At 47.8% G+C, this 13295-nt stretch overlaps 1 protein-coding gene across 1 annotated transcript in view; it reads left to right on the top strand.

The window, feature by feature from the left end:
- Positions 1 to 5076: 5076 nt before the first annotated feature.
- The window catches only part of LOC311240544 (uncharacterized protein), a gene marked incomplete at its 5' end in the record, with an annotated part of 243031 nt that continues 234812 nt past the window's right edge, over positions 5077 to 13295 (top strand). The window contains one exon of the mRNA XM_084329122.1: positions 5077 to 5338. Within this exon, the coding sequence (XP_084185248.1) occupies positions 5077 to 5338 (262 nt within the window). The remainder of the gene's footprint in view (positions 5339 to 13295) is intronic.

A 13295-nucleotide genomic window follows, 5' to 3' on the forward strand; every position in this document is an offset into this window, starting at 1 on the left:
CCTTATTTTGTTATTTTTGAGTACAGTTACACATGTGTGTTCATGCAGACACATAATAGCAATTTCATTACGAATTGAAAATGGGGGACCCTGATGTAAACAAGTCGAAAGTCTTTCTCTGGCTTGCATCCCCTTAACAATTGTGTGTATTGAGCTGTACTGTACTGTACCCATTCTGCAATCTGTTAATTAAAGTTAATTAAACTATCTTCCATTAGTTGGATGTATGGCCTCTGCAAGGTTGTGTGCAGCCATTTGTTTTTGTAACATCTGCTACATCTGTCCCACGTGTTCTTTGCAGCTCACAGTTGTTAGTTCTGCCCCTCTTGACTGTGACAAAAAGGTTTTGAACAAACTTAATGTCATAGCTTGTATTTGATGATATTCTTCTTTGTTATTTACTTGAATTGTTTGATCATTGATTGATGGAGTAATATGGGGTTCTGATAAACTAAAATTATTTGTTAAAATAACATAAGCTAACATATATTTTTACATTTATGCAAATGCATATGCAATATGTATAACTTGAATAAGTAATAAATACAGAAACAACATGTTTAACAATATGTAAATGTGTAGCTACATTTATTTTACATTACATTAACATTTATACAGTCTTTGGCCCTTTGAGGGCAACCATAATGCTGATGTGGCCCTCTGTGAAAATGAGTTTGACACCCCTGTGATAGATGGTGATGGATGATGATGTTTGGTGATGGATGGTGATGGATTGTGATGATTGGTGATGGCTGGTGATGGATGGTGATGCTTGGTGATGGATGGTGATGCTTGGTGATGGATTGTGATGATTGGTGATGGATGGGGATGGTTGTTGATCGATGGGATGCTTGGTGATGGATTGTGATGCTTGGGGATGGATGGGGATGGTTGGTAATACTCTCCCCTAGTGAGGTATCTGGCTCCATCTTGCTCACTTCACTGTCTGATGTCACAGGAATCTTGCACAATCTCAGGGACAACATCACATTTGTTGATACGGCAAACTGGTCACACCAAATCTTAAACGAACACGCCATTATGGGAAATACACATACTGTCTTCTCCAGAGTCCGACAAGTAGATACCAATTTACTCTCTGTGTGTTCAGTAGAAAGCTTAGCACAAATTAATGGAAGTGGATAGAGATCACTAGCCTAGTTTAAAACTCTGGGAGTGGTGTTTTTGACCTAAAGCTAGGCTAGCTGGCCCATATCTGCTTCCATTCATCAAATCAAATCAAATCAAATGTATTTGTATAGGCCGAAATCACAACAAATTGCCTCCATGGGCTTCACAGATCAAGAATAGAAATCTTCTTGACACATCACAATAGATCCACAATAAAAACCACCACAAAATTCACAATTTTGCAACACCTCCAGACTTTCCCCAACGAAGATAAGGAACAACTCCCTAAAGCCTAGCAATAGCGAAAAAAGAGGGAGAAACCTCAGATGGGCAATTCAAAGGGGATCCCCCCTGAGGGTGTCTGTGATATATGGTGATGGAAAACCATCACTCGAGACATCCACTCACAGAGCGACAGCTAGCTACAGTAGCTTGCAGCCAAATAGCTTTCTACTGAATGCACAGAGGAAATTGGTATCTATCTTCTTGTCTGACTCTGGAGAAGACAGGCCCCTGCTTGACGACCAGTTAGGCTTCTAGATTATTACTGTATGAGGTCAAAGGTCATGTCTAAACTTACCAGGGGGGTGGCTTGCACTCCAGAGGGCAGAGTTAGTGACATAGCCCCGTCTGGTTGCCATGACAATCACACAGCTCCCTGGTTGGTAGGGGAAAGTAACCATGGCAATGCCATCATCCCTGGTGACGGTGGAGGCCAGACTGGATGAACGGTTACCTAGGTGAACAAAGTTAAATATCTTTATTGTCTAAAAATCAACACAATTCCAGTTCATAAAACAGTTCAATTTGACAAAAACAGAACATCATGGCATCACAATGTGGTTTATCTGAGTAGAAACATTATAATTACCTGTCAGGTTCACTACTGCTGAGCGGACCGGCCAGCCCAGAGAACTATCCAACACCAGAACCCTCATCTTCACCTCTATACAGAACACACACACACACACACACACACACACACACACACACACACACACACACACACACACACACACACACACACACACACACACACACACACACACACACACACACACACACACACACACACACACACACACACACACACACACACACACACACACACACACACACACACACACACACACACACACACACACACTCACACACACACACACACACACACACACAAGAATGAGAATGCATCAGTTTTGGCTTAATTTACCACTATTTCTGTCAGTTTTCTCAAAGATGTGTAGTGGAACTGAACTCATCAATTATGTCATAGACAGATCTTCATGATCAATATAGGTTTAATACTGACACATAATACAAAATGCATGCAGGTTAAATTAGCTTATTTAGAGGAATGTTTTCCTGTGGCCACCTGAGAGAACACTGAGGGAGAGAAGGGAACACTGAGTAGAGAGGGGCGACAGGGACTCGGGAGGTAGAGCAGTCGTCTGGTAATCTGGAGGTTCCCGGTTCAATTCCCGCTCCTCCCGGGCAGCGTGTGGAAGTGTCCTTGAGCAAGACACTTAACCCCTAATTGCTCCCAATGAGCAGGTTGGCACCTTGCATGGTTGCCTCCGCCGTCGGCATGTGAATGTGTGAGTGAATGGGTAAAATGTGAGGAACCAATTGTAAAGCGCTTTGGATAAAATTAATGCAGCCATTTGCCATGTAGAGGGGTGGGGGCTTTAACCCTTTGGCTCTCATCAAGGTATGAGACCCAAGCCATTGTTGGGACAAACAAAAGGGATTCGTCCATTTCCATTTTGTCATTTAGCTTTTATCCAAAGCAACTTACAAGTTCTGTACAACAAGTCAGCGGGAAGGGTACAACTCTTACAGCTGAGTAACAATGTCAAACAGTGCTGAAACTTGGGTGCTGCAGTGTTATACAGCAGCAAGGACTTATACAGCAGCCACCTGTTAAGTCTGATATTTTAAAATGTGTCCTTGTTTCTCTGTTACTATTTTCTGAAAAAGCCATATCATTGGCTTAGAATTGACCAAAGCTGACAGCATGCCCCGATGACAATATAAAGACACGTGTTACTCTCTGTTCTTGGCAGGATGTCTTGGCGTCTCCATGCTACAGTAGATTCTGCCTGTTGCAACGTATTATTTTTCCTGTTTGTACTTTGCTTGTTCACTTTTGAATAAAACTCTGAAAGATTAATTCTACCTTTCATTATTGAAGATTCTCAGATAAAACGCAACACTAATTAGTGGAAGAGTGCATGATAGTAGAAGACAGTAAGAAGGTTAGTATTTTTTTTTCTTTTTTCCTTCTTTCATTTCAGATATTGATTGAAATGAGGGGGCGGCCGGGGTAGCGCAGCGGACTAAGCGTCTGTCTACCACCGCAGAGACAGTGGGATCGAATCTGGCTGCCGCGGTACCTCCGGCTTGGTCGGCCGTCCATACTGACACAATTGGCAGTGTCAGCGGGTGGAAAGCCGGTGGGGTGGGTCCTGGTCGTTGTAAACAGCAACTCCTACAGGTCGGTCAGGGCGCCTGCACAGTAAGGGAGGGAACTGGGGAAGGTAGTGTGATCCTCCCACGTGTTACACTTCCCCAGTGAGAGTCCTCGCTGTCAGGTGAAAAGAGGCTGCTGGCTGTCTCCTATGTATCGGAGGAAGCATCTGATAGACTTCAGGGCTCCCTAGACCGGCAAATGGGGGGCAAATGCGCGCAACGACCAGGAAGGGGAGGGGGGAATTGGCATAACGACTAAATTGGGATGGGAGAAAAATACAGAAAAAGGAGGAGAAAAAGTATATATAAAAAATATATATTGATTGAAATGTGTTTTTAGTCGACAAGCGAAAGATTGGTTGTGTTTTGGCTGTCCTAACTGTGGTGGTAAGTTCGTTACACCATTGTGGAGCAAGGACTGAGAATAGGCGGCTTCTCTTTAACTCTTTGACGACCCTCCCGGAGCATGGATAGGAGTGGGTCTGAGGCAGCCAGAAGATGTAGAGCGGAGGGGTCTTGAGTTGATATTGCTTTCCAACTTGAGTCAGCAGCGGGCTTAGCATCACAGCTAAGATAAGATAAGATAAGATATTCCTTTATTGATCCCCTTGGGGAAAGTCGGGCATCATAGCAGCATGGGGGGGGGGGAGGTACAGGTAGTAAAACAAGCAGTGTAAACAATATAACAAGTCAATATAATTAACTAACTAACTAACTAACTGAAATATACAGTATTGACATAAGGTAGTGTTATTGTCCCTTTTAGGTTCCTAGTAGTTGTAGTTGGATGTCTGGCAACAGTCCCTGCCCACTGTTGTGGAGCCTGATGGCCGCTGGTATGAAGGACTGGCCAAGGCGGTTAGTTGAGTGTCGGGGGGTATTAGTCTGTGACTGAACGTGCTTCTCATCTTGACTAGCTCGTCGTTGAGGGGGTGGGAGGGATTCTCCAGGATAGCAGCTAGCACCCTCCAGTCCTTTTCCCCCCAAACCACTGCTACAGACTCAAACGGTGGCGCCGTCCGAGGAGTCGCCCGGCCCTGTTTTCCCAGAGGACAGCATCGATGTCAACTTTGCTGCACGCCGAGGTACGACAGTGTGCCGGGCTGCTTGTGGAAATTGTGACTCCTCATCACACTCCAGCCAAGCTCTAGCTTGCCCTGCCAGGGGGCAGAGGTGTCAATTGTGTGGCAGGCAGAACCATTTAGCCCAGGTCTGCTGCTCTGCTCCGGTCCCTGATAGCCTGCCACCACGTTCGCCTGGCCTGCCTGTGCTGACGACCATCCATTCAGTGGACTCCACCTCTCGATCGTTTAAATGGTGCACGGTGGAACTGGACAGGGTGTCTCCCACTCCTGCTGGATACTGGGGCCTCCAAGTCGCTTTTAAACATTTCCATGGTCCGACGACTCTTCCCGCTTCAGGCGCTCGCCGCCAATGCCGAGGATCTGTATGGCTATGGACACCGTAAGATAGAAGATGGCCCCCAGCTGCTTTCAAAAGATCATGGCCACCATCCTCGCGATAGTGGTCCATGGTGCAACATCAGCTGTCCACGATAAGTGCCTGGCGAGGGTGCTGGACATCCTCGTCAGTCACAACCTCACGCTGAATGGGGACAAGTGCACCTTTGCTGTCCCAGTCACTGAGTTTCTGGGGTTCCGCCTGTCTGCTGACAACCTCAGCCCGCTCCATTCTAATGTGGAGGCTGCTGTCTCTGTCTCCAGATCTGCAGGTCCAAGTGGGATGAACCCAGCATACTCCAGCACTGACACTGAGCATCAATCCCAGCTCCACCACACCCTCCCTGGGCATGGGCCCTCTGGCACTCGCCATACCTTGGCAAATAAAAAAAATAATTAGTTTTTTAACTTTTTTTATATAATTACACTTTTTTTATGTTGATTTAGAATTCGAATGTCAACATTATTAATGAAGCTTCGAACTATTCGGTACAGCGCTAGCATGTTTTGATATTGTCAATTATCTCACTTTTACTAGGTGACTTTTACTATATGACTAACTGTGAGGATTGGTTCTTTCCCCGCCACACGCTTCTTGGGGTGCTGTGATGATTGGTCCGTTGCCTAACGCACACTTCTAGGTTAAGTATCAATTACCATCACGCACCTGATGTGTGTGCTAATCAGCGCCCCAGAGGGCTTTATATACCAGGACCGTCCTTGTATCGTGGTCGGGTCGTTCTGGAATACAACTGCTTTGCCTGCTTTTTTCCCATTGCTGTTTCCTGGTCTATATTCTCTCCAGGACCTTTCTGTGGAGAACTGTTTGGAGCTGCGCCTTGTTACCCATTACGCGTTGCACTTGGGTGAGTGGAATCAAACCCCTCTGGATAATTTGGATTGTGTGTTATTGAAGAAACACAGAAGATATCCTTTTGTTTGCTCTGGATAAGTTCTGATTGTGTGTTATTGAAGAAACACTGAAGAGATCATTTTGTTTGCTCTGGATAATTCTGATTGTGTGTTATTGAAGAAGCACTGAAGATATAATTTTGTTTGCACTGGACTCAGCCGGATTGTGTGTTATAGAAGAAGCACTGAAGACATCTTTTGTTTGCACTGACTCTGCTAATTGTGTGTTGGAGAAAACACTGATACCTATCTCTTTCTCCGTTTCCCACCTCGAGGAAGAGCTGGGAGTATCTGCAGAGCCGCTACAACATCATATGCCAAATTCCCACCACTGTCGCCAGGAGGATTCTGCAGAGCGGCTGATGACTCTGCCGGAGGCAGTCTCCCCGTTTGTTTGATTACTGTACCTATTCCATCTTTTGACTCTGTAAATAAATACGCCCTAGCATTTGGCTAACTCTGAACTTCCTGTCTGTGCCGTTGCGTTTGAGGTCGGTTACAAACCATAACATTACGACCCGACCATGACGACCTCAGCCGACACAGACAGGGTCAGGGCAGCGTTGGCGGTCCAGATCGAGTTGGTCAATGACCACACCCAACAGTTGGGTGCGGCTGCGGCTGCTTTACAGGACCTCCTGGCCGAGGTCCAGCTTATTCTGGATGCCATTGACACTCTGGCCACCCAGCAGACTACCCAGGGGTATCAGCAGGCTGTTGTTCTGCACCAGCTTCAGGCTCTCCGTACATCATTAAACACTCTGCTTTTAACCCCACCCGTCCCAGGAGTCTCAGCCAGCTCACCACCCGCACCTCGGGAGCCCCGTCTCTCCGAACCACGTCTGTTCGAGGGTAACTTCGAGGATTGTGCCACATTCATCATGCAGTGTGAGTTGGTCTTCCTTCATCAACCCAGCCGTTTTTTGTCAGAGGGATCCCGAGTAGCCTACATGACTAACCTGCTCACGGGCCGAGCAGCACAGTGGGTTACTGCCTCCTGGGCAATGGGGGCTGATTTCTGTTTTTCCTACCCAGACTTCGTGGCAGAGCTCCGCAGGGTTTTCCACCACCCAGCCCGTGGCCAGGACCCAGGAGCTCGGTTGGGCACCTTCCGGCAGGACAGTGGCAGTGTCAGAGACTACGCGCTGGAGTTCAGACTGGCCGCAACGGAGAGCGGTTGGAACGATCAAGCGCTTCGTCTCACCTTCCTGAGGGGGCTCAACGACGCAGTAAGGGACCAGCTCGCGACCCAAGAGGAGCCCGATTCTCTCGAGGGCCTGATCAGCCTCGCTATCCGCATCGACGGACGCCTCCGGGAGAGAAGGCGTGAGCGAGCACGACTGGGACCCCCAGACGTACCCCCCGAGTACCACGACCTTGAGGAGGTTTTCAGTAAGTCCCGGGCTCAGGCCCTTCCGCCTCACCGGCCTTACGACTGTGCCATCGACCTCCGCTCAGGGGCTTCCCTTCCCGGCAGCCGCCTCTACAGTGCTGACCATCCTGCCCCCTCCGTGACTGGTGGGGTTTTTCCCTCCCGAGCTGTGACCGAGGAGGAACCCATGCAGCTGGGACGCACCCACCTTAGTCCGGCCGAACGGGAGTCCAGGCTCAGGTCTGGCCTTTGCCTCTACTGCGGCCGGGATGGACACCGTGTCTCCAATTGCCCTACCCGGCCAAGAAGACCAGGCTCGCCGGGACCCCGGGAGATCCTGGTGAGCCGTTTTTCCTGTTCCCCCACCCGTGCACCACCTAACCGTCTGACGAACGTCACCCTAGCCTGGGCGGACCGGCGGGCGACGGTGGGTGCACTCATTGACTCTGGTGCTGATTGGAGTTTCCTGGACGTTGAGTTTGCCACCCGGGCCAACATTCCACTTGAGGACCTCGAGAGGCCCTTGGAGGTCTTCGCGCTGGATCATCGCCGCCTGGCTGACATCACTCAATGCACCTGTCCAGTCCTTCTCACCATTGCTGGTAACCACGTTGAGAGACTCCAGTTTTTCATCACCAGCTCTCCTCTTGTCCCTGTGGTCCTGGGCAGGCCTTGGCTCGCGCTGCATGAGCCCCACATCGCCTGGGCCTCCGGCACCATCAGGGGGTGGAGCCCCTCCTGTCATGCCCAGTGTCTTCAGGCGGCGTCCAGTCCTTCGCCCCGGGGTTCCCCTTGTGTCCCTGTCTCTAGCCCCCTCTCCGGGCCTCTGTCTCCGTCTCCGTCCCCCCTCACCGGGTCCCTGTCCCCGTCTCCAGCCTCCCTCACCGGTCCTCTGTCCCCGTCTCCGGTCCCCCTCTCCGGGCCTCTGTCTCTGTCCCCCTCTCCAGTGCCCCTGATCGCCGGCTTCCTTCGGTCCCATCCGGGCAGGCCGGGGCCGAGTGGGTCGCCGGGTGGCTCCCGTGGAGGGGGGGGTACTGTGAGGATTGGTTCTTTCCCCGCCACACGCTTCTTGGGGTGCTGTGATGATTGGTCCGTTGCCTAACGCACACTTCTAGGTTAAGTATCAATTACCATCACGCACCTGATGTGTGTGCTAATCAGCGCCCCAGAGGGCTTTATATACCAGGACCGTCCTTGTATCGTGGTCGGGTCGTTCTGGAATACAACTGCTTTGCCTGCTTTTTTCCCGTTGCTGTTTCCTGGTCTATATTCTCTCCAGGACCTTTCTGTGGAGAACTGTTTGGAGCTGCGCCTTGTTACCCATTACGCGTTGCACTTGGGTGAGTGGAATCAAACCCCTCTGGATAATTTGGATTGTGTGTTATTGAAGAAACACAGAAGATATCCTTTTGTTTGCTCTGGATAAGTTCTGATTGTGTGTTATTGAAGAAACACTGAAGAGATCATTTTGTTTGCTCTGGATAATTCTGATTGTGTGTTATTGAAGAAGCACTGAAGATATAATTTTGTTTGCACTGGACTCAGCCGGATTGTGTGTTATAGAAGAAGCACTGAAGACATCTTTTGTTTGCACTGACTCTGCTAATTGTGTGTTGGAGAAAACACTGATACCTATCTCTTTCTCCGTTTCCCACCTCGAGGAAGAGCTGGGAGTATCTGCAGAGCCGCTACAACATCATATGCCAAATTCCCACCACTGTCGCCAGGAGGATTCTGCAGAGCGGCTGATGACTCTGCCGGAGGCAGTCTCCCCGTTTGTTTGATTACTGTACCTATTCCATCTTTTGACTCTGAACTTCCTGTCTGTGCCGTTGCGTTTGAGGTCGGTTACAAACCATAACACTAACTCAAATATGCCAAAAAAAAAAGGTAAATGGACATACAGACGTTTTTTAATCAAAGGGCAGCAGAGACAAGTGATACAGGCTTACAATGGCTTAGTGATTATAACAGTGCAGTTCAGCATTCAGTAACCCATACTTTTTTTGAACATGTTTTTGATAGTTACATTCTGTTGAACACACACCTCAAAACCGTACCTAAGTAAAATTGACTCAATTGCAAGAAAAATAATAGACAGTTATGATATTACATTCTGCATAATTTGTATGCAAAATATTGTGGTTCCCTGCTTTAGTCTGTTGACACATTTCTATACTAAAAATGCTTGTGTAGTCCTGTGTCATACCTAAATGTCATATAAGTGAATTGTCCCTGTCCCCGTCTCCAGCCTCCCTCACCGGTCCTCTGTCCCCGTCTCCGGTCCCCCTCTCCGGGCCTCTGTCTCTGTCCCCCTCTCCAGTGCCCCTGATCGCCGGCTTCCTTCGGTCCCATCCGGGCAGGCCGGGGCCGAGTGGGTCGCCGGGTGGCTCCCGTGGAGGGGGGGGTACTGTGAGGATTGGTTCTTTCCCCGCCACACGCTTCTTGGGGTGCTGTGATGATTGGTCCGTTGCCTAACGCACACTTCTAGGTTAAGTATCAATTACCATCACGCACCTGATGTGTGTGCTAATCAGCGCCCCAGAGGGCTTTATATACCAGGACCGTCCTTGTATCGTGGTCGGGTCGTTCTGGAATACAACTGCTTTGCCTGCTTTTTTCCCGTTGCTGTTTCCTGGTCTATATTCTCTCCAGGACCTTTCTGTGGAGAACTGTTTGGAGCTGCGCCTTGTTACCCATTACGCGTTGCACTTGGGTGAGTGGAATCAAACCCCTCTGGATAATTTGGATTGTGTGTTATTGAAGAAACACAGAAGATATCCTTTTGTTTGCTCTGGATAAGTTCTGATTGTGTGTTATTGAAGAAACACTGAAGAGATCATTTTGTTTGCTCTGGATAATTCTGATTGTGTGTTATTGAAGAAGCACTGAAGATATAATTTTGTTTGCACTGGACTCAGCCGGATTGTGTGTTATAGAAGAAGCACTGAAGACATCTTTTGTTTGCACTGACTCTGCTAATTGTGTGTTGGAGAAAACACTGATACCTATCTCTTTCTCCGTTTCCCACCTCGAGGAAGAGCTGGGAGTATCTGCAGAGCCGCTACAACATCATATGCCAAATTCCCACCACTGTCGCCAGGAGGATTCTGCAGAGCGGCTGATGACTCTGCCGGAGGCAGTCTCCCCGTTTGTTTGATTACTGTACCTATTCCATCTTTTGACTCTGAACTTCCTGTCTGTGCCGTTGCGTTTGAGGTCGGTTACAAACCATAACACTAACTCAAATATGCCAAAAAAAAAAGGTAAATGGACATACAGACGTTTTTTAATCAAAGGGCAGCAGAGACAAGTGATACAGGCTTACAATGGCTTAGTGATTATAACAGTGCAGTTCAGCATTCAGTAACCCATACTTTTTTTGAACATGTTTTTGATAGTTACATTCTGTTGAACACACACCTCAAAACCGTACCTAAGTAAAATTGACTCAATTGCAAGAAAAATAATAGACAGTTATGATATTACATTCTGCATAATTTGTATGCAAAATATTGTGGTTCCCTGCTTTAGTCTGTTGACACATTTCTATACTAAAAATGCTTGTGTAGTCCTGTGTCATACCTAAATGTCATATAAGTGAATTGTATAGAAACAACTCACCAAAAGTGACTATTGCGCAACTGATTTGACAAAAAAAATCCACCAAGGGGGGAAACCCCCACTTCACCCCCCCACCCTCCCTAATTGCCATACCTTGGCTTTTACTGAAACGACGCCACTGGGCCCCTACCCCAAAATGAAAGTGCAAATAAATTAAAGCTATGATGATGGGGAACACATCGGGGGAATTTGGTGCTTTTATCCGGCGCGTCCACATAATTTTGCTAAGCCACCGGACTAATAGTACATAGTCGATAGCAGTGTAGACATCATAGTATATGTCTACATAACAGTGAATTCATTGTAACGAACCGCGTGTAAAGCAGACTCGTCACAGTCCAAAAACCCACAAGAACTTGTAATTTCCACACACACGGTCTCTTTTGTTTACTTTATTAAACCACAAATAATAGCTGTAACTGAGGGGTACAATTCCCTGACTGTATGGTTAGATATGATACTTACTACCACTACCTCTTGTACTTTAGACTCTGGCCACCCAGTACTAGGTATGAATATGTTGAACACTCCCACCTGATAAACGGATCCAACACAAATGTACCAAATCGAAAGTTTGAGTTTTAATACATAGCAAAAGGTATGTACAACGATCACTTAATTACATTTATGATTTGAAATAGTATGCACTTTTATGGCAAATGAGTATTCGTAGGTAGATCAATATCGAATGTCCAATCTCTGATTGCGCAGGAAGCAAATATACAACCTGGAATATTTAGGGAACAATAGCAATGATACTTGAATGATTATATAGCTGGATACACTAGGGGAAGGTTCCGACTGTTTGTAGGACAGCTGGAGGGGGGGGGGGGTTAGAGAGTCACTGGCTGGATCCCGTCTGGCCGAGGGTATCTTGGGAGAGTCCACAGTTGTGCGACACGGTGCCCAACGATCCTCGATCCACAGATGAATGCAGTTGGACCCTCTGTGGCCGGCGTCCTCCGGTCCACGACGGAGAGACGTGAGGCGACCTCACTGTGCAGAGCGCCGTCTCACCTGTCGTCCTCTCCGGGGGGGGTATTTCCAACACACCGCAGTGTTGGCCTTTATCCATAGAATAATCAAAGTACTCAAAGCATAATCCAAGCCGGGGAAGGCTAGCCGTCGTCGGTAGAATAATCCAATATACAGGTCCACTCGCTCTTTGGCCTGGAGCTCCTCGGGTGCAGCTTCACGTGGGGTCAACCACCCTGGATAAGCGTCCAGCTGATGCCCGAAACGATGGGGGTGCTGATTACTATAGAACTCTTACCGCACGAGGCACTATATATGAATAGACTATTATTAGCTTAATAGAATACGTCCAACTCGACGATATAGTGCCAAATATGACTATTCAAATATTAATATACACGATGTCTCAATGCCGATACTGGGCCGAATTGGCCTTACTGCCCACACGTGGTTCGCGGGGAGGCTTTTGCGTCTGTCACTCTGTTGGAGGGTAATGAACTGGACTAAAAGAAAGCTCTACTTTAATAGCGCAGTATATATACGCACTATGAACAAATAGTACCATTAGTGGTGCGGTAGACATATTCCTACGCGGAACTAGGACTTGTCCATACATGTTGAGTGGTACGATTGAACCTGGTCTGAGGGGTATGGCGACCTGGCACCAAGGTCTCGTCCAATGGTAGAATGGAGACTATTATGGGATGTTCAGTAGACTAGAAGGGATATTCAATGCATATTGTACAAGGAATATACAAGGGATATCAGGGGATATACAAATACAATTAAATATATATATATTAATAAATATATATATTCGGTTTAATCTGATCCTTCAGAACAGCCGCCCCCTAATTGGTCCCAACCTAATTAGTTAAGCAGAGACAGATTAACCGCACTGTCCACCACTCAAGGGTTCGCTGTAAGGGTCAGTCAACTCACAAAGTCATAGGGTCATGGTCATCATCGATTGTGTCTGGGAGTCGGGGCAGTTCTATGAGCCTCGCCACAGGACGGGTGTAAATGCGCCCTTGGACGAGTACTTCAGCTGCTCGGACCTTGTCATCGGCACCGGTGATCACTTTGCTTACGCGGCCAGCCGGCCACATAGCTCTGGGTAGTGACTGGTCAATAATCATGACGACTGTTCCTTCCGTCAAATTGTCTCTCTCTTTTACCCACTTCTGGCGGGTCTGTAGAGACGGTAGGTAGTGCAGTAGGAAACTGCTCCAAAACTTGTCGGCTAATACTTGGCTGTACCTCCACATTCGTCGGCCGTTCGCTTCTTCAGGCCGGTACATTGTCTGGGGTAACGCGGGATCTAGCCGCCCCATCAGGAGGGTGTTGGGGGT

The sequence above is a fragment of the Notolepis coatsorum genome (assembly GCF_963971535.1).
Source record: "Notolepis coatsorum genome assembly, chromosome: 14".
Taxonomy (NCBI): Eukaryota; Metazoa; Chordata; class Actinopteri; order Aulopiformes; family Paralepididae; genus Notolepis; species Notolepis coatsorum.